The 22,072-nt window shown below is 36.2% G+C and overlaps 1 protein-coding gene across 1 annotated transcript in view; it reads left to right on the top strand.

The window, feature by feature from the left end:
* FBXL2 (F-box and leucine rich repeat protein 2) overlaps nucleotides 1-22,072 on the top strand; it is a 50,177-nt gene that overhangs the window by 17,118 nt on the left and 10,987 nt on the right. Inside the window, exons 3-10 of the mRNA XM_054273361.1 lie at nucleotides 10,480-10,534; nucleotides 11,978-12,052; nucleotides 14,896-14,990; nucleotides 17,181-17,249; nucleotides 17,336-17,431; nucleotides 17,738-17,864; nucleotides 18,059-18,133; nucleotides 21,280-21,410. Coding sequence (XP_054129336.1) covers nucleotides 10,480-10,534; nucleotides 11,978-12,052; nucleotides 14,896-14,990; nucleotides 17,181-17,249; nucleotides 17,336-17,431; nucleotides 17,738-17,864; nucleotides 18,059-18,133; nucleotides 21,280-21,410 — 723 coding nt within the window. The remainder of the gene's footprint in view (nucleotides 1-10,479; nucleotides 10,535-11,977; nucleotides 12,053-14,895; nucleotides 14,991-17,180; nucleotides 17,250-17,335; nucleotides 17,432-17,737; nucleotides 17,865-18,058; nucleotides 18,134-21,279; nucleotides 21,411-22,072) is intronic.

Raw genomic sequence — 22,072 nt, 5'->3', positions numbered from 1 at the left:
TGCAGTTCATCATCATCATCACCGCTTTTAATATTATGATTGCAATTACTAATGTAACAACCAGAATTATATTGGAAGGTTTTCAAGCCAGTGTCATGTCTGTTGCACATTTTCTGTGGAGTATCTAGTATGCTTCTAAGTAAATGGTTGAGACCCCAAACTTCCCAAGCACAAAACTCGTTTGGAAGGATAAGAAATGAGAGATTATTTGTTTTTTCTCAAGCAGACTCAGATAACTGGGCAGAGGAGGAAGAGGATATCTGATTAATTTGGGCAGTGGTGCTTTTGAAGAAGACCCTTGTTTGGAGGGGCCAGTTATATTTTGAGGTTGGTGGTATAGCTGGAGTGGAGAAAGGGAGGTATTTAATGTGTAACTTTTTCTGGTTTATGGACATTCATTTTTATTTGTAATATTGGAGTATATTTTTACCTGTGAAAGAAATAGTCTGCTTCTAAAAAAACTTTTTCGGAGTATTCAGGCTAAAGGAAAAACTATCACCCCTGTTAGCTGTTGAAGTGCTATTAGTTTGCCAGTTGGCAAGGAATGCTCGTTCCCCTCTACTGTTACATATTGCAAGAGTAAAAGGCTGAATAAATGCTCATTTGTATGATGTTTAAGAATTGTGTGGTGATATTATAAATTGTGCAATTGAAACAGGTTTTGGATGATTGTAGCTTTTTTTTGTTGTTGTTGTTAACCTATATGTTTATGAGAAAGCATCAATTGAATAACCAGGATATTCATTGTAGAATTGAATTGGTGTCTGAAATTCATAAACACTTACCTGTCATCAGAACAATGAGAACTCAAGTCAGGCTAGTACAATTTTAGTGGTAACTTTCCTAGTAAGATCTCCCTGCCTTAAATCGCCTCCTGTTTGTTTGTTTTGGTTTTTTTTTTAATTGCTGGGGAAAAACCCTAAAACAATGGATTATTACAGTTACAGTGTGCATTTGAAAATAAATTGAAACCAAGAAAATGAAGTCTATGTAATTAATGTTAGAATGTCCTGATTTTTTTTTGCTTGATAAAAAGTAACCAAGCACTTTTGAAAAGGCGGATACAGCCAGTTCTTTTGGCATGTAGAAAGATGAGAAACATTTGTTAATTTGTATTTTACCTACTAATGCTCTGTGAAAACTGTAAGTTTTTTTACAGAAGTAGTAAGCTTAAGGAGCAGAGATATTTGTCCCTTTCAGCTGCTTAAACCATTTTCAGTTCCTTTCTGCCTACAAAGTACCAACTTCATAAATTGTACCTCAAATATAGAAACTATTGTGAGTTCTGTTGTAAACCATACTTTTTGAGTGCATGTACTTAAAAGTAGATCTTTGCTGTCAGTCTCAAAATTTGAGTGGGCAATCAGATTTAGAAGAGGAAAAGTAAAGTTTTGGGACTGAAATTAGGAGAGGAACCCAGGAGTGGCATTCCAGCAGCAGCACTTCTTGTAGGCAATAATATGCAGCTTGAGAGTTGAAGTTTTCATGTAATAAACTTTTGATGAAGTTTTTCATTATAATAAAGTTTTCATGTTTCTCTTTTTTGTTTTTATTACTGCATGCTGCTTTTTGCTGAGCTTTTAGTGTGTTCATTGCTGTAGAGAAAAATTTACTGTAAGCTTGAAACCGGTGAAGTCAAACATAGTGTTTGATAGATTTGAAGTGATGCTTTACCATCTGTATGCTTAACTGTGAGGGAAATAGAAAAGAAGTACAGCAAAGGCTACAATAAGAAATTGTCATAATGCCATGGGTATTTCTTAGCTAGGACCTGGAGGTACTTGGATGGCCCACAATTGCTGTAAAGTTTGGCTGCTTTATCTTAGCATACAGAGTACTGACTAGTGAGTCAGAGACCTGAAAAATATAAACCTTTTGTCTGGAGCGGTTCTTGGTTGGTAAGATTTTTGTAAGCCAAAAAACAATATATGTGTTTTGAAGGGGAAAGGAAAAAACAATCTGTCATCTCAGACATGATTCATTTTCCCCTCCACAAGTATCTGTATAATTAAATAGGGAAATATTTCACCCTGAATAGCTGAGATTGTTGCTTAGTGTTTGACAGTCTCAGGGAAACAGTCCAGTTTTATAATGCGCATCCAATCTTTTATTTTGATTTTAGAGTGTTTTGTAAGTCTTCAAAGTCCTCTATAGTAGTCTGCCAAACAATTACAGTTAAACTGTTTAGAATTAGAAAGAGCCAAATTGATACAAGTATGTAAACTATTCACAGATTATTAACTGAAGGGATTATGTTTCTTATGAAAGTAAGACTTCTTTTCTGTATATTTCGCAAACCTATGGTTTTTGTAAAGCAAATCTTAATATTGCCTCATAACAAGTAATTTTCATTAAGTCTTTTAATTTAACATGCCTGAAATACATCTGTCCAAAGAGTTAGTGCAGAGCAGCACTAATTTGCACTACTCAATATGGTGTGTAACTAGAAATGTGGAGACTAACACTGACAAGAAGCAAGCAGGAACAATGCAACAGATGACAGCAAAATAGCAAATCCTGACTCACTTCTGTGGAGTCATATATTCATTTCCAGTGGTCCTTGCCTCCCAAAAAGTGATCAAAAGTTAAAATGAGTAAATGATCTGAATGAGCCACAGACACAGGTCATGGACAAGATAAAGGCTTTGGAAATTAGTTAAATATTTTGATCTTTAGCTAGAAAAACAACAGAATTATAATTATTTTAGGACTATATAAGATATACAGGGTTCTTTCAGAATCCTTATGTGCTTTGGCAGCAATTTAAAAAATAATATCACATTATCAATGCTATTTTTGTTATAACATGATTTATGTAATATTACAATGTATAGTCATTTAGTTTCTCTGTTTCTTCAGACTTCAAGGTAGTGTATGTAATTTCAAATACACACAGACAATGCAGTAAGTTGCAATTTTCTCATTAATCAGCTTTTAAAAGAAAAATTTCCTTTTATTCTGAAGAGGGATAGTGTTCTAAAACTTCCCAGTGACTTATCTCATGTTCAGGACAGAATTTGGGCTCTGCCTGAAGAAACTGAAGGCTGAATCAATGCTTGTTGGTCACTATACCCCCTTCAGAATGTGAAGGTCTCATGTTGACCTTTTTTTACATTGCTGCATGCATTGTTTGTCTGCTTATGAAATTCTTCCCAAGATCACTTCCAGATGCAAGTTTATATTTTTCCAATTCTTTGCCTCACCAGTTGGCACTTTGTATGCATTTTCTGCCTTCTTTGTATGAGATGCTAAACATTTGCAAACGATTATATGAACAATTCAGTTTGAAATTGGAGTAGGTAGCTGCCATCCTCTATTTAGTATTTTTAAGGGATTTGGTTTTGTTCACAAACAAGTGCCAGTGTAAGCTCAAAAAGGAATGTTTTGGGCAGCGATATTTCAGATGGAATTCCTTTAAAAATGTGAGTGAGAGGCTTGAAGAACAGATGCAGAAAATTTCACACTAGTGCTCTTGTATACTGTGTTAATGAGGAAGAGGAGATATGGAAATGGAAGTGGGCTTTTATTGTGTCAAGGTACTAAGTAAAATTTGTGAATTTTGAAAAGCAAATATTTTCTTTAATGTTTCTGCTTGAGGCTTCCTTATAAATGGAGTGCTTTGGCTTTACTTGGTTCAAGTTACAAGTATTATCTCTCAGTAAGAACATGCTTGTGATAAAGGATTAGTCACACTGGAACAAACAAAACAAAAGTAAATAAGTATTTGAAGGAGGAGTAACAGCTGAAAGGAATATAGCAGTGATTTTCACAGCCTTTGGAATTGTACTTTACCATTTATTTTGTTTCATTTTTTATTTTATTTGCTACTAAACCTCTCAGGAATCTCATATTTAGTGATGACTTAAGTCAGTGTAGGGCTTTATTTACCTTGAAACTGGAGTTTATTTAGACTCAGTCTCTTAATTTGTTCATTATCAGAACTAAATGTTCAGAAGTATTAGTGATATAATGAAGTCTCGTTTTTATATGTAGGCAGAGGGGGAAATGTTCCTCCTCATTTTCATGTAAAAAGTACCATCAAAGAACAAAAAGGCAGTCAAAAGATACTCTTGCTTTCTAAAAAGAAAAAAAAAATAATTTAAATATTGGTACTAGACAGTTTAAATAGAAAACCATGAAAATACCTGAGACTTTTTGGTCTGTAATTCATGAAGTACTTACAGAAGAGGTGAACATTATTATCTGTGTTTTCATGATGCAAACACAGACATGAGGAAAAGAAGTCTTTTGTTAAAGGTCATCTTCCAGGCCAGTAGCAGAGTTACAGTTTGGATCAGATCTACTGAATCCTACTCCAGCAAGTAACCAAAGCACATAACATCTGTGGTTTATGGAGTGTCCCTAAGCTGCATGTCACCCGTGCATCATGTTAGTTATCCACTTCTCTAGCTTGGCACTAATGTGCAGGGTGGGTATGGTGGATTTTTGGCTGTTTGGTGCCCAGATTATAATCCCTTCACTCCTGAGAAAAAAGAGACTGTAGGATAGTTGGAATGGCCAGTGGGTTGTATTAGGACTGTGGGCTGCAATTTAAACCACTATGAACTAATCGTTAGGCTGACTGCTTTTATTTAGTAAGATGTGTTCTAGTTGCCAAATTTGTACTTCATAAAATCACTTCATAAAAATGAAATCTATATTAAAAAAATTATAGACTAGCTGAGGCTGGAAAATTAAACAGAACTGGCTTTTTTTGAATTTATCATAGGGCATTTTGTTTCAGATACTGAGAGTGTCTGAAAAGGTTGCAGTTGTGTTGTTATATTTGATCATACTTTACAAATAAATGAAACTCATTTTCAAAGAATGAATAATAGGATCCACTTGTCTTGCAAGTAACATGTAGACCATAAAAGGTTAGATGCTGTCCTTTCTAAAATGAATCCAGCAAAGCTGATTTCTGTTGCAATGGAAAATAGATGTCAGACATCCTGTAGTTGCCTAGTATTTTGCAATTGCCAATGCTTATGTCAGTGTTCTGGACATAACTTTCTGTTTGGTGAAAGAAAAGGAGGTTTGGCTTGTAAAGAAGTGGTTTTTGCATTTTTACTGAAAGACTTTCTATGGAGATCACCTGAGAAAGATCTGAGTTGTTTACAAGTGGAAACAGCAGAGTTAAATTACTGGAGAATTTTGGAGCATGTAACAGAGTTCCTAGTTGAAGTGCTTTACTTTATGAAATAGCTCATCTACAGTGAAAATGGCTTTGTTTTAATAACTGACCTGCGTTAGATCAGTCAATGCATGAGAGCTTTGTGTAGCAATTGGTGTTCCTCAGCCTTTTGCTATTGAAACAGTCCTGACAGATAAGATACTTGTTTTTTTATAGAGAATAGTCAAATTTCTTAAGATCTAAATGTGCCTCGCAATGTGTTTATCTTTCCAGGACAAGTGTTATTTTGTAGTTTTATTGAATGAGGTATTACAGGATTTAGCTGCAAAGTTGGTGAAGTTCAGAAGTACACTAGCATTAACTTTGCTAATTTAATCATATGAATATAAGTTTATTTGTTGAACTTAATATTCATTAAAGATTATGCTTTTCTGAATTAAGGCTATGAGTTATTTCTCTTACCTGTATGTTTTCTAGCATATTTTTTATTCTAGTGTTTGTACACACTGTTGGACTACACTTAACCATGAGATGCCTCATACCTCAGTAGGATGTTTGGAAAAATGGAGGACAGAAGGTGAAGAGAAACCTTCCATGTATAAAGATTTGTAAATATGGTTTCTATCTGCTAAGTATGACATTTTAGAAGAAATAAAAGACAGTTTCTGTGATGGTTATCAGACTTTGACACTATGTGTGTTCAGACACAATTAGTGTTCACAAATAGTGAACTAAGAGTGTCTGATGCCCATTTCCACTGTTGCTTGGGCATGCATGGAGAAAATGCTGAGAAAAACTACGAAAAAAAGAAAATCAAAGCTGTGGAAGCTGTGCTTTGTCTCCCTGATACTTTTTCCATGCACGTAGGTTTTACTCTTCCGTATTGCATGTGAAGGACTTTAGTGTGAACAGATTTGCTATGCAGATTTGCAAGTCAGTAGGAAATCCATAGTCTAAAGTGGGAAAGACATAACAGATTTGTTGTGTGCATGTTTTGTAACGACTGGACAGTGTGGCAAAGTTGAAAGGATCTTCTAAGCAAGTTATCTACTTGATGTGCTGTCTTAAGTGAGACATTTCTCATCCATGTTACTTTTGTTTTCATTTTGATAAAGTTTGTTATTGTCCTTGTGTGCAAAGCCAGTATAAATTTAAGCAGCATGAAAATCAAAAGTTCTGGTTGTGGAATTCCATTCACAAGTCAGTTGTAAACAAACCCATATCTTAGGTTTTTAGTGAAGCTTTTTAGAAATTACCTGGTGTTTCTGTCATACCAAATTCTGGGTCTAAGGCCAGAATTACTAGGCAGTAAAGTGTCTATGTGTGATACTCACTGCATGCATCTCATTATCCATTTTTTATCAATCCTTATAGAATTGTATCAAAATATCTACAATGAGTAATTGCTGGGGTATTACTTCAAAAGCTTATTCTTCATGTGATCAAATGTGGAAGGGCCTTACAAAAGCAAGAGAGAAGCAGTTTGACTCTTGCACAAATTGATTTCTTCCTCTGTAAGAGGTACACTGTACAGTGTTGGGGTTTTGAGAAATAGCTTGTTTCTTTCTGTTGCCCCTTAGGGAAGGAAACAATGTTAGGAGTCAGCTGTCTCTGTGTTTGGAAAGACCTTGGGCAGCCTATTTATAGCACAAGAGAATAAAAAAGCACATGTGGAAATACATGGGAAGATGCTGGAGACTGTAGATAACCACTTCCTGTCAGCAGAACCATATAAATTGAAGTGAAAGTGGCTCAAAAAGATCTGTGGCCGTCTTATGCTGAGTTTTGGTGAGTCTTGAGTATCAAGCAAAATCCAGAGTAGAATCATTTGAATCCTAACTGCAGCACTTTTAAGCAGGCAAGAAATGGGTGAGATTCTGTACGATTCTTGTCTGATGCTGTGTCAAAAAGGCTGTTACAATGGCCTGAAATGGCTTTGAAAATGGGGGTAATGAAATCATACTTCATGTCTGTGTACAGCCTTGTTGATACGAATTAATGCTGCACAGGCTTCTGATGTCTACATTTGAAGAAACATACTGAAAAAGTAATGGGCAGAGAAAGGGAGATTTAAAGAACTGAAGTAAAACAACTGTTAAAATAGGAATTGAAGATGACATGATAAGTGGCTTTTAAACTTGGTGAGGATAAAGTATGAACTGCTAAAGCACTCTTTAATTTGGTGAAGAAAAGTAGAAAACAGCATAGAGCTGGAAGTCAGACATTCACCTTGGAAATAAGGGAAACATTTTGACAGAGTGATTAACCAGTGGAACAAACTACCAGAGGAGGTGATGATTTTCCGTGTCTTGAAGGCTTTCACATAAAGAATAGATCCTTTTCTGTAAGTTAGGCTTTAGCCAAATGCTCATTTGCCGTGAGGGAGTTGAGGAACTCTGAGCTTGTACAACTCTTTGTGCCTTTGGCATGAAGCTGTGTGCTGCAGGGAGTGTTAACATTGAAAGGTCTCCAAGGCCAAACTCATGAGGCACGTGTCCAGAGTGGTGTGTGCCTAGGGATGAAAAGGCTTGAAGGGCTCCAAGTGTTGGTAAGTGTATTTTCCTTCTTGAGCTCAATACAGGCGAACTATGGAGAATTGAATAGCCTGGGACACTAGAGCTCAGACCGCATGATCCTAAACGTTACTGTGAATTCATTAACTTCATTTCCATTTCCTTGTGTTAATACATGCCAAAGACTGAAGTGAAAATGAATCCTGCTGCTGGCTGCTTCCACCTACGTAGCTGTGGTCATAGAGGACAGAAGTGCTATACAACCAGCAGCTGCCCTGCTTGGTAGTTTTTTTCCACTTTTTAAAATTGCGAGTGTCTGCTGATGGTCCTTCACCCAAATGCCAGACCATGTCACTGTCTGTTCCCATCTCTTTTTGTTGGTTGCATTTAAAGTCTTTAAAGACTCTGAAGCCTTTTAAAGACTTGAAATGACTTTAGACCTCAGAGTCTTGTGCCTTCTTGACCAGTTTTCCTGACTGGCAAGGATTTGCTGGTGATTCTGTGGGGTTGCAAGGAGACAAGCGAGTGTGTGTTAGTGGTACACATGAAAGACTGTATTGTAGAGGGTAAATAAATAGAAAAGCATGGAAAAAAGTGTTTTCAAGCACATGTACAAGATGCCTCTTTGGGATTATAAAGGTACTTACTGGCATCTCTTGCCTATTGTACTGTATAAGTGAAGGGTAATAATTGTGCTTCGGATTGCTGGTAATGCATCTTAATGTTGTTACCTGTTTTGATGGGGACAGCTTGGGCTGCCTTGCAGGAAAGGTTCTTCTCTAGAACAAAACCAAAAAAAGCCCTAAAAGCATCACAAATATTTACACTTGCTAAAATATTTCTTCTCTTAATATAGGATAACCACTTCCAATTTTTAACTTTTTGAAAAGTCACTTCATACAGAATGAAGCAAAAATAAATACATCTGTTCTCCATTTGGTTTTAGTTTAACTTCTTTTTTTTTAGCAGAAATCCTGCATCAGCGTTAATCTCTTAACAGCAATAAACAACGAAACGTGAAGATAGACTGACAGACAACTCAAGAGTGGTGGGGGTATATAAAATACCCTTTCCTTAACATTTTACAGTTTCCTCTGTTGTTTGTTATTTTGGTAGAACTGGATACCTCACTTCTAAAGCATGTCACATTCTTATTTAAACAAGATTATTGTGTCACAAGTTCTTTCATTTTACAAATAGCATGGAAATCTGTCTTTTGTGCTTCTGTAAATCTGAGATAACCCTCAGGTCCCACTCTCACAGTGGTTCTGTGAGGAAGCTTCTGCAAGCCAGGAAGCTTTTGCAGCTCTCTCTTGTGTAATCTTGACAATCTCATCTGCTGACATTTCCCTTATGGTAGGGAGAGGGGTGATGTCAGAAGAGGGTTCCTGGTAGGGTGCTGATATTTATGCTGCTCTTAAAAGAGAGAGAACACTTTCCAGTGTTTACCTGAACAGTCCAGCGATTTTCCGAGCACATTATGTACTGTGTGCATTCAATGCTGTTAAGTTTCCTGAAGTGGACAGGCCTCAGAAAGGATGTTCAAATGTCAAAATAGATGCTGTCAAAATAAATGTTATTGACAGGATTTTATAAACTGTTTCATGGCTTCTGAAAACATCTTTCCTTCTGTTTGCTTGACTGTTAGTTTTTTTGAGAAAGTATATTGCTCTAATGTAAAGAAGAGAAGAAAAACTTTCCAGGTGTCAAATGAAATATTGGAAGACTACTATCTGAAGTGATCATAATAAATGTCCAGAAGGTTGTTATGTTTAAGAAGTACTTCCATTACGTTTTTTGCTCTTACCACAGCTAAAACAGTGCTTAAGATGTAGGCATCCATTTTGAGCTCTAGCTTCAGATTTACATTTGAAAAACATTAAACAGAATGTTACATGATTAAATTCCACATCTCTTACCAATTGTTTGCTCCTCAATGTTAACATCTAACTATAATATGAAATTGTTCTTATTAGTGTTCATGATTTTGATCACTGAAAAAGTTCTTTGGCAATCAGGTAGCAGTTTATCAGTGAATTACAGGAACATCTTTCATATATTTCATAGCTTTCATTCTCAGTAATAGGAAATTATTTTTAATAGGATCTATTTTATGCGTAAGCTAATTATTTCTTTTTCTCTGAGAACATTCTCTGAACCAATTTTGTTGGTGCTTGGAAATGGTATTTAGCAAAATTCATTTTGACAAAGATTTCTTTCTGTAAACTATTAAGAGTTGACACACCTGAGAAATTGGTTCCATGATCAGAATAGTAAATCTGAATTTTCCGCTGCAGTTGTCTCTTGTAGAGTAAATTTTTAAAAAAAGATACTGTGTTAGACTTGGTAGTCCCTGTGAATCCTTTCACAAATTTGGATCATTGTCCCTTGTATTAATACTTAGATTCTTGAACTTGGATTTATCGATGTGTTATCTGTTTCTTACTCTTCACCAACCTCTGAAATTTTCATCAGTATTTGTGTAAGTTATTTCTTTCATTGTAACACAATTAAAGGAATATAAGCTAGTTTCTCCGAGTTAAGAAGAAAAAATTATCTGTTATAGTAGGGAGAAGGAACAGAAAATAGATTTTCAGAAGCAGCACCTGCTGGGTTCTCATATGTTGGTGTTGACTGTCTTTAGATGGTAGCTATGATATTATTCTGTAAGTCTCAATAACCAAAAAGAATTTGGTAAAACACTCATATAGCAGTTAACCTGTTTCTTGTGTAACTGGTGTCTTTCCATAGAACCAAAGAAACATGAATGCATACAGTAGTTGGAATTTGTAATTAAACATTTTAATTGTAGTTGTTTTCTTTTCTTTCTAGAATATTTTCTTTCTTGGACATAGTTACTTTGTGTCGCTGTGCACAAGTTTCCAAGGTATGTATTCCTCTTGGTTTTTTTTGTTGTTCCCTATGCCATTCTCTTAATTACATCCAAATCATGGGATTCATTGCAATCTGCTTCCTGTTAAAAAAAAATAATTCTCAGTCTCTTAGCTTATTAAAGCAAATAAGCAGCAGTCCCAGTTTTGTATGTAGATGTGGACTTGAATGCTGTGTCCAGGAGTTCTGACTAAAGGCTGTGGAAAAGATATCCGGTCCTGTTTGCTCTGTATCTGGAGAAGGGATTAAGCCCAGTTTGGCATAATGGCATTTGCTTTTTATAAAACATGTGCCTGTATAACCCTATTTTTCAGGTGTAATTGCTGCTTAAAATTCCATGTAGTTTGGTTAATGTGCACCATGTGTCTAAGAAGTAGATCCATCATTTTCTTGCCAAGTACAAAAGTAGATGCATGTTAAGTAGATGGGCTATTAGTGGAGGAAAAAGGTACATGCAAGATATTAGTGAAGGCATGCTAAATTTTTATGTTTAGCTTGTCTTCATTTTTTCTTCTTGAAATAAAATGAATAATACTCCATTTCTACATCACTTGCATACATTGAACTATATTGTTATACAACATAAATGAACTTAATTTCATATTTTTCTTCCTCCTCTTACAGTTGGGTTTGGTTTGGGATTTAATTGGTTGGTTGATTTAATGTGTAATTGTCTAATTGTTTCATTCTTTACCCATATCACCCTGTCCTGCAACTTCAGTAAGTCTTGTGAGTCAGGTAACATCAGGTTTCATCTAAAAACTGCAAAACTGCATAAGAAAACCTAAGTGATTGAATAAATTCTATCTTTCTCTGAAAACTTGTCAGTTGGATGTGGTATTCTTTTTTCTCTCATTTTCTGCACATATCTGTGTTTCTCTGGCTTCTTAATTCTGCTTTACTTTGAACAACTATTGCTTTGACAGTGAAGGACAAGCTCTCAAACATGTACATGTAACTTAGCAGATGGAAAGGAAAGGCCTGGTCCTAATAGTGGAAAGTCAGCAGTTTTCTGAAAGGTTTCTGTTTTCTCAGAATAGTAACTAGTGAAGTTGAGGAACTGTGGTTTTATTGAAAGGAATCTCATCTGCAGCTACTTTTTTTCCATTTAGATGTAGCAAAAGTAACTAATTAGAAAACTTTACAAAAGATTTTTATGAGTGGAGAGTTAACTCTTTTCTGTGTATGTGCTTCACATTTAGTATCTTGCTTTGCCATATGTTTTGTAGCCACAAGTTAACCTTTGAAGTATAATCCATTTAGGAGATTTGAGATTAATTTCTTCAAATTCTATGTTTTTAACTATGTATGAGTACTAATATCTACAATTTTTTTAAAATGCTACCTGAAATTGTCAAGTTTGTAATTGCATTACTGAGAGGAAAATGAAGGGAGCAGGCAGTGGCAGTAATAAATAAACTTTATTTGTTTTCTGTAGGCATGGAATGTTTTAGCTCTGGATGGAAGCAACTGGCAAAGAATAGACCTCTTTAACTTCCAAACAGATATAGAGGTTAGTGTCTTTTTTCATTTTTAGGGTATTTTTTATTCCTATTGAGATGTTGAAGAGCATAGCCCATTTCGAGTGCCCTGCATACTGTGCTTGTTTTCACACATTTTAAAGACTAAGATCACAAAAATAGCACTGTGAAGGAGCAAATGAAAAAGAACTCTGTATTTGCCTTTTTTTTTCTTGGATGTGTGTTTCAGTTTTGGTTGCCAGCTGTGTATCAGATGATTTTCATATATCATATACATATAAGGCTCTAGAAATTCAAGCCTGCTCATTTCCAGAAAGGAAAAGTGTAAACAGTGCCTCTGGATGGAATGAGATTCTTGGAATTGCTTTTACAATCTAGAAGATAGTTTTGCTTGTCCCAAATCCTTCTATGAGGGGGCCATCTAGTGCTGGAAGCTCACTGGGCACTTGGCTGCATCATTTGGAGATTGAAGCATTAAAATGCTGGACAACTTTTCTTACTGCAAGCTTGCCTAGATTTGATTTGTGTGTATCTGATTACCATTTTATGACCATTTGTTTCATAAGGTTTAAACCTTGTGTGAATGCAGGAACATGTGAAGTAAAGTTCTTCCCAGTGTGTAATGAAAGGTTTAAGGGCAGGCTTGTCTTCTGTAAGAAAAACATGTCTGCATCAATGCTATCATAGATGTGTGTAACAAAATAAAATATGACATCTGAAAATGAAGAAAAAAATTAGTGGGGAACAAAAATTCCTTGATTCAGTTTGAACTGCTTTATTATTTGTTGATAGAAATTAAATGTAGACTACAATAATAGATTTGCTTCTGTATTTTATGTTTTAACTTCTTAGTTGCATGAATAAAATCCAGATGTGTTTCATTTGCTGTATTTTGCTAACCATGGTACAAAGTGTTCCTGAAGTTTTACAGTAACATAGAAAATAAAATTTTTTCACCACTCTTTTAAAATTTTATTGCCAACTCCTGTGCTCTACTTACCTTAAACAAGAGGATCTTGCAGAGGTAGGAGAAAGATTTTTGGCATCTGCCTTAATCTAAATGCATCAAAGAAGACTTGGAGCTTTAATGCCATGTTTTCAGTTGCCCTTAATCTTGTGTTCCTCATTTGCTAAGAAATAAAGTAAAACCCCACAGGTCTGCAGTCCTTCCTGTTGATAGACCTTTTCTGTGTTTGCAGTCATTTTGGTATTTAGAAATACAGAATTGTATTTTCAAGTTTTCAATATTTTTGTCCTATATTTTACCTAGTGGTGTTGCCCTCTGAGATGCTGAGATATTTGTAACATGGGATTCAGGAGAAGGAGTGAAACTAAGTTTTGATGTCCTATTGCTATAAAAAGCTGTTGTGGTTTGGAGCATTCAGTTACTTCAGTATATTGTATTTAAGTACATTTGTAATACATAACTCTTAAATTTACCCATAAAAGTGTGTTCAGCAAGAAATTATTTCACAAATCTCTTCAACAAAAGAGTTTGACATTTGGTATCTAAGAACTCTTTTTAGCTGTTTTAGTATCATATTTCTTTGTCTGTGAATTTAGGACAGGTAAAAGTTCCCAACTATAATTGGCAACTTTGTGCTTAGTTGGACGTTGTACTGATTGGTGATTTTTTAGTCAGTACTTGATCTGAGAATATCAAATTATGAAAAATTAGGTTTTGTGAAACTTTTCTTTATTTAAGACTTCACATGGTAGAGAATAAAGTGGGGGGGGCCTATGAAAAGGTGTTTGTTTTATATCAAAAATGTGTGATCTTGAATTTAAACATACCTTATGATTTCTTGGTATGTGGAACTAATTGTAAGCTGGGGTAGGTTGAAAAACTAGTTTTTTTGAGTGACAAATTATTCAAACAGCTAAATGCATTTGAATGCACAAAAGTTGTCCTCTTTAGCATGCTGGATTTTGGGAGGTTTTACGTGATTAAAGAAATGAATGAGTTTGGGAAAACTTGGGAAAACTTTCTTGGAGTAATTCTTTAGGATTTGGCTTTTTTCTGCAATGTAAATTGAACTTGCATCATATATTATTCATTGAAGAATTTATTCTTACAGTAAAGGTATTTGGCCTTTGCTGAGAAATAACACTGATTAATTGAAAAGCTTAAAAAAATTAAACCAGATTTTCAGTTTCTTTGTTTTGGTGTAAATTCTTTGGAGTGATAAGATAAGCAATGTTGCTTATGGACCAAGAAACAAGCTCTGATAAGAAAATATTTTCCCATAGTGATGGCCAGGACGTTAGTATTAGAGAAGGACAATAAAATGTAACAACATGACAACAAAAAAAATTCCACTGGCCTGTAATTCTACACATATTTCTTCTTTCAAAAAATAATGGGAGAGGAAAAAATGCACAATGCTGTTAGGGATTAGTCCTGTTGTTGCTGCTCCCACCAAGGTGTTTGGCTCCTTTCAGTTGCAAGCATCCCTGGGCAGGAGCTGTAAAACAGGGACTTGCTGGAGGCTGTTGAGTGGCTGGGACCCTTGAGGAGTGGCCAAGCCTGCCATTCCACCTGTGGGGCAGTTCCCTACCCATCTGAGAAAACTTGAAGATCATTTTAGTCATCTTAATGGGTAGGGTCTGCTGTGACAAAAAGTTGAGCTGTGTGTGATTGAATGAAAAAAAGGAAGAAAGAATTAAAGATTGAATTGAATAGTACCTGAGTGTGAGTGGAGATTCCCAACAGGTAACTGTCCTTTCTTAAAGCAGAAAAAGAAATTCAAAGAGTTACAGTTCTTAGTATAGTGGGGTGCAGCTGGGTCTAGTCTTAACTACTGGGATTTTTAACTTGGTTAGAATATTGTGTCAGAATAAAACTCAGCTATATCTTCCTTTTATTTGGTTTAAGGGTCGTGTTGTGGAAAATATATCAAAAAGGTGTGGTGGGTTCCTGAGACAGCTTAGTCTGAGAGGATGTCTTGGTGTTGGAGACTCCTCTTTAAAGTAAGTAAAATCCTTGATGGAGACATCCCTTGTTTCCTAATGTGTGCACCAACTGCAATTGGATCACTGTTATGTCTGTTTCTATTTCTGAGTCCTGGCTGATGAGCAAAGTGGGATGCTTAGGTAAGTACTAAATACCTTAGTATTGACTAAGTGAGACATCAGTTTGAGATCAAAATATAGCTTCTGTGATTTTCTAGCAATGAACTAAGAAATGAAAGCTTGTGCTTTTCAGAAGCGTGGCTTTTTCTTTCATGAGGATTATGTTGATATTGCTCCATTTCCAAGTGGTTAAAATGTTTTCAGACTATACTCTGGCTTTCTTCAATAGTCGGAGTATCAAGATTGGTGGTCATTTTATTGTTTATCATCTAGTCTGGACAGGAGGTGACCCTAGAAATAGGAGGAAGGATAAAGACTGGTACCTACATTGAGTGCCTTCAAAATCAGGAAAGATCTGGAATTCTTTTCTGGGTCAAAATACAAACAGGCAGGCGACAAGAACATCGTGGGAGGCTCTAGAGAGGACAGTGACCCTTCTTTTACACAGGGTATGAACTGAACTGTGCAGTTTGGTCCCAGAAGAATGTTTGAATCCATATGAGCTTTTTCCAATGCAAACTGTTTAGCCAGGTTCCTGTGGATATTTCTGTGAGTATTTAAACCCTAAGATCCTACCTCCAGCTGAAGGTGGAGCACCAGAAGCACTTTAGGGCTCAAATAACATTTGGAGGAAGTCTTGGGGTCTGCTTTTTGCAGTTATGCTTTCCTCCCCTCTCCCTAGAGCCTGGGCTGAATGGGGTTCAGTCTCAAGTACTGTGGCCGTTCTCAGGTGGAAAATATAAGCACAAAGATTTTGTTATCAGTGGGCATTAAGCTACTGTCCTGTGACCTTTAGCTATTTCTAAAATTTATAAGTAAGTCAATTCTTTAACTTTTGCCTCTAGAGTAAATTAATGCAGCATTAATTTTCAGATACTTGTTCTGAAAGTGATTTTTCCTTTGAGGCTATTTGCATTAAGTTGTTTCCAGATCTGTTAGTTTTGTGGGCAATACTAATTTCTCTATTTATCTTTTTTCTACATCAACTTTTGAGTAAAATAGCCAATTACTGATGTAGGTATTGGCCATGTAAGCACTGAATGCTTGTGGCAGGTCTGTCAGGACATGCCCCATGCTTGAATCTCAGAGGCAGTTTACTGTTCCTCCAAAGTGTAGCATCTTTCCAAGTGATTTGAAAAGTGTCTTGGTTGTAAATCTCCCTCCAGTATATGAATTTTGGAATAGCTGTTTTGAGTATTCATGTGTGAAACTCTCACCAGTATAACTGCTTGCTGGGTTTTTTTTCCATTGTTTGCAACCCATGCTGTAGAGCCAGAAGTTGTTACCAGCTGAGCGTTTAGTCAGATCTGTTAACCAGGGCAAGCCTCCAGACAAAACCGTTTTTGTGTGTTTCCTTCCCTCCTGCCAATAAAATCCATGCAGCTGAAGGAAACATGGGCATAAAAACAGTGTTCTGAAATGCAATGTAGCTGTAAATATTACTTTTCACAGCTGAAAAGAAAATGTATGTATTTCTTCAGACTAATTAGTATGATATATACAAGCAGTATAATAGCTCTGATCATCCTTAAAGTTCATACCCAGTAGTGCACACTGATGCTTTTTAATTTTTGAAATAATTAAGAAGCAATTTGCAGCCTACAGGGCATTCCACTGGTAGTTCAATAGACTTAGGTCACCCTTGCTATTGTACCAGGTGTGTCCCTTTCCATTTGCTGTGGGAGCAAGCTCCTTATTAGGACTTGCAAAGGCTTCAGTAATGAGATGTGCAGAAACTCTTCCCAGAAGCCTAATGTTTAAATGATGTATCACTTGAAGCTTTCTGTTTGTGCCCTTTGAGGTTTTGTTACGGCATTTGCGGCAAGTTCTGGCTGATACATGACAGAAATAAGCACCTTGCCCAAGTGGGAGAAATGGCACTTTGCTAAGGCCAGGAACTTGCAGTAGGAAAAGGAAGAAGCAACCACTGAGACAGATGTGTTTGAAGCACGCTTTGCAGTTACTCTGTGCCTTGAAGATCAGGCTTTTTGGCCAAGGTGGGAGGAGGTGCAGGTGGGACGGAGCGCGCTCAAGTGTCTGCCTTGCGCTCGGGACATTTTACTGATTCAGCTTTTTGTTGTGCTGTAGGACCTTTGCACAGAACTGCAGAAACATCGAACACTTAAATCTGAACGGGTGCACAAAAATCACAGACAGGTAAGTCAAAGAGGTTTTTTGATTGATGGGAAAATTTGGAAAAAGAAGTAGCTGAAGGTATTTTTAGTGTGTCTGCTGTTTTGCAGCACGTGTTACAGTCTTAGCAGATTCTGTTCCAAGCTGAAACATCTGGATCTGACATCCTGCGTAGCCATCACAAACAGCTCTTTAAAAGGCTTAAGGTAAGAAGATTCAGTGTTCTGTGTTAAAGAAAAGTGTTTAAAGAGCTGTTCAGCATTTAATGAAGTTAAAAAATTGGTGCTGAACCTTTATACTGTGAATCAGCACGGGCTGTATTCTATATCTAAGGCTTCTGGGGTGTAGACTGTGGTGCTTGTGTGTGGTCTTTTCTCATGACTTTTCTGTGGAGGCCTGGCACAGTCCACTGGCTATCATTAATTTCTAACAGTGTGTTTAATTTGGGTTTCCCACTGTTATGACTATTTGAAGGCTGGATTTAACTTTATGTATTTTTTTAATTCTCCCAGTGAGGGTTGCAGAAATCTGGAACATTTGAATCTTTCCTGGTGTGATCAGATTACGAAGGATGGTATTGAAGCACTGGTGAAAGGGTGTAGTGGACTAAAAGCTCTATTTCTTAGAGGTTGCACACAGGTACATAATTGCTTGGGTGATCCTTTAGGAATAAAATTTTATTTTGGGTTTTTGAAATCTCCATGAATTAAAAATGTCATTTTTGTTATAGTATTTTGTTCAATATTGCAAGATGTGTACATTTTTTGGGCTGCTTTGCTGTGCTTTTAATTTCTTGTTTCTTTTCCTCTGTCCAATTTAATTACTAAATACAGTTAGAAGATGAAGCATTGAAACACATTCAAAATCACTGTCATGAGCTTGTAATCCTGAATTTGCAATCGTGTACAGTAAGTATTTGAAGCTTCCAAAGGTACATTCTCTAGAAATCAGAAATAATTTTGAATGCTAATCAATTGATCTGCTATACACTTAAGTAAGATAGTTATTTTCTGGAGTTTACAGGATTTTGTGTGAAATAGTAGCTTTAAATGAAGTGGCTGTTTCTACAGCTGAGTTTTGACTTGAAGTGTTGGGTTATTTTTTTCCCCTTCATTACATCTTTTAAGTGTGGTAAGCTCTGGAGTAAGAATTAACTGCATTAATTCAATTTTCATGAACTGTGTAGCATTTTGGTCTATTCATAATTCTAAGGTTTCTAATTGAGCAGAAGTCATGTTCTGGGCTACATAATAGAGAGTAAAAAGTAATGGCATCATAACTGAAGATGATTCAGAACCATCTAAGTGGCAGAAGGGCATGCCTTTCCAATATTAATGGAGAACACATTCATTAGTCATGAAATAACTGGGAATCATTCATGTACTTTTAATTCTACTTAAAGAACACACATTTTCTTTGCTCTGGTTTATATTGGCTTTTCATTGTTTCTGATGTGACTTTTCAGGAACGGGAAAGGCCTTCTTTTAGATTTTAAATATAGCTAAGTCATTCTTTGCCTGCAAGTAAGCCTTAAAATATATTGAAATCAATTAGAATTTCAGTGTTTCAGTTATGCAGAGTTGAATAATAAAATTATGTTTTTGTTTGTTTTTGAAAAGTTTTCTAGTTTTATTTCTAGAAGGTATCATAAAAACCTGCATACCTTTCAAATCTGTTTAACAGATTGTTCCAGAATGAATGTGGCATGGGAATATTTTTTTAAGATTGAACCTAATAGATTTCTTAAAAGTGTTGAATATTTTTGAGTGTTAGGGATTATTTAAAGTTACATTAAAATTGCGGAAAATAAGAACAATAAGAATACAAAGCTTGAGCTTCCATGATACAGATGTTTAATGAAAGAGAATTTTTCAGTGTGAATGTAGGTGCCCACTGAAGCTGGGCACTGAAAGAGAACAGCAGTGAAGTTCCTTCTTTTAGTCAGAACCACACTTAAATAAAGTCAGTATGTAATTTCCTCCCCTTTTACACTTCCTTTTGCTGCCCTTCTCACAACTTCTTTTTCTGTTGTGTTTTGCCCAAGACTAATGAGATATATCAAGGCCAGCCTTTTCTGACTGTTTTTATGGAAGGATCTCAAGCGGATAATCAGTTCTTATCTCTCCCACTTCACAGTGGCATTGGCACAGAAGTGACCAGAGCTTTCCTTTGGTCAGGATGTCTGTTGTTATTTAGTACAAACAAAAAACCCTCCCGAGGGAAAGTAGTTTTTCCTTTCAGTTCTCTGAGTTGCTAGTCTGTGTGCCCTGCCTAATTACATGTGCTTTAAAGCTGGATTTCACTGGAGGTCTGTCCTGTTTGCTATGGCTTGGAAGCATGCTTCCAGAAGCATCCAGGCTCCATATGATCAAAGGGATTTTTACACAGCAGGTGTCCTTGTGCTTTGTATGATCCCCACTGTAATTCTAGTGACTCTGTTTTATGGGCCCTGTAAAATGCCAGGCCAGCTCCAGCAGCTGTGGAATGAGCTTGTATTAGCATTGGAAACTGCACATCTGAAAGGTACCATCTTTAGAGAAAGATTTTAGAAACTTGCGGGGACTTGCAGGCATTTTTTGAACACTTTTATTTCCTGACAGTGATATGGGCATTGAAATCACAAGCAGTTTCAGAGTGGAGAATTTTCATATATGACTTGAGGGCTTATTACAGCAGCATAGTCCTTGCCTTCAAAGCCATCCCTTTTTCCAGGAACAGCATCATGTGTATTTCTCAAAGCAAACAGAACAGTTCCAGAAAATAACATGGTTTTGGAGAGTCAAATCCAGAAGTACCTGATTTGGACAGAACTCCAAATTGTGTTTTCTTACCTGTAGATTATACAAATCCTTCTGGATCCCCAAAAAGAAAAAGAGACTTTTAATTTTCTGCTGATAATAATTTGACTGAATTTGTTGCAAAATCTAAACTTCTGATATTAAAAAGTGCTGGGCTGGGGAGGGGGAAGCATAAGGTAATCTCCCTTTGTGCCGAGTTACTGTGATTTCTCATCCTGTTTTCATCCAGGAATGGTAATTTTTGTGGTAATAGCATCAGAAATATGCTACGGTTGTATGAGCATACTAAAATGAGGGGCTTATACAAGGCTTTCTATTAAAAATACTGGAAGGTCTTTGCTATTTTTGCAAGAGTATTATTAAGCCAGGAAATAAAACAATCTGTTCCACACAGCAGAAAAATTAAATTCATAGTGTTAGGAGGAGGACTGAGAGCTTTTTTCAGAGTAGAAGACTTGTAAACCAAATCTTATTTGCACACACACAGTAATCCAGTTCCTGTTGCTATTTTGTGTGCAGCTGCAATGGGGCTATTCCTTATAGCTCCTGTTTCAGAGAGAAAACTTATTTATTCATATTCTAAATTTGGAGTTACTCCTTGTAGAATATCTACGACAACGTTTTTGAGAAATTAAAAGGCGTCTTTTGAGTTAAATCTTTCATCTAAAGGGGTTTTATAGGGTAGGGCAGATCTGCCTTTTACGCTTACCTTCTGTAAAAAATGGATTATGTGTAATTGTTTCCCTAACTCTTGCTTCAAAAATTATCAGAAGGTGAAGGGTTTTGCCCTAGGGTTCTAATGCTCCAGGGAAAATCAGGTAGCTAGTTCTCCTGCTGTGAGGCTTTGAAATCTCTTTTGCACTGTTCCCAAACTTACACAGTCACTGGAACAGAAGATCTGGACCCCACCAATATATAAGAAGTGAGCACAATTTTTAAAAAAAGTGAAAAATTACAAAACAAAAAGCAAAGTGAAAGAAGAAGACAACATCAAACAACTCTCACTTTGTGATTCAGACTGCCTTAGAGCAGAACTTAAGGTCTGTGGAAAAATACCTAGTTAAGTAGGAATTGTAAATGTTGATTATCTTCAGTGTTATCTTTGTATATGGTTTCCTGACTGTTTTTTGGTTGAAAATCTGGGTTGCCTTGGTTATATACAGTGTGACAGTAGCAGTTCAGTGGCAATGTCTTGATTTTTGTTCTTGACTGATTACTTGGTAAGGAAGTAACTTCAACCTTCTTCTGTATTGCAGCAAATTTCAGATGAAGGCATTGTGAAAATCTGTAGAGGATGCCACAGGCTGCAGTCACTCTGTGTTTCAGGCTGTAGCAACCTGACAGATGCTTCTCTCACAGCTCTTGGTCTGAACTGTCCAAGGCTGAAGTGAGTATGTCATGACTGTGTTGTATGTCATGTTCTTACTGGCCTGATCTAAGAAATTCACTTCTGAGGATGAGCTGCATTTGCAACCACAACATTAGGTACATAAACTTGAGGGCTGGTCCTCTGTAGCTTCATATTCATGGAGTTCACTGCATATCAGAAAAGCAAGAGTTAATATATAGCCTATAAGATGTGCTGGACCCAGCAGTTCAGTTCTGTGCTTCTAGCTAAATATTTCAGGTACTAACTACAAGTGAGAAAAAAAAAGATATAAAGCCCATTACTTTTTTAAAAGTTAAGAAGATCTGTGGTTGTGTTGTTCCTTTTGATGTTTGTACTGTGATGTGGTTTTATGCAGTCATTTGTCTTGAAAAATAGCTAAATTATATATGATTATTCTATTTATCTGATTTATTATCTTTTATCTGATTATTATATTTAAAGATTTTATTATAAAAGTCCTTTTAATATGCTCTGCAGTACAGCCTGGTGTTCTTAAACTCTGAAATAAAGTGTGCTCATGTTTTGGCAAGCTTGGACTGATATTTATGAGACATGTTTTGAACAATAGGGGCTTATCAGTTAAAAATAATATAAGCTTCCCCATTGGTGTAATTTGTGCAAACATATATGTTATGTTGGGCTTTAAAACCATAGCTCAG

This window comes from Melozone crissalis, unplaced genomic scaffold (genome assembly GCF_028551555.1).
Source record: "Melozone crissalis strain CALT ecotype California unplaced genomic scaffold, PUWL_Pcris_2 ptg000016l_1, whole genome shotgun sequence".
NCBI classification, from domain to species: Eukaryota; Metazoa; Chordata; class Aves; order Passeriformes; family Passerellidae; genus Melozone; species Melozone crissalis.
Note: the sequence above shows the minus strand (reverse complement) of the source record. Positions and strands in the feature narration are given on the sequence as shown.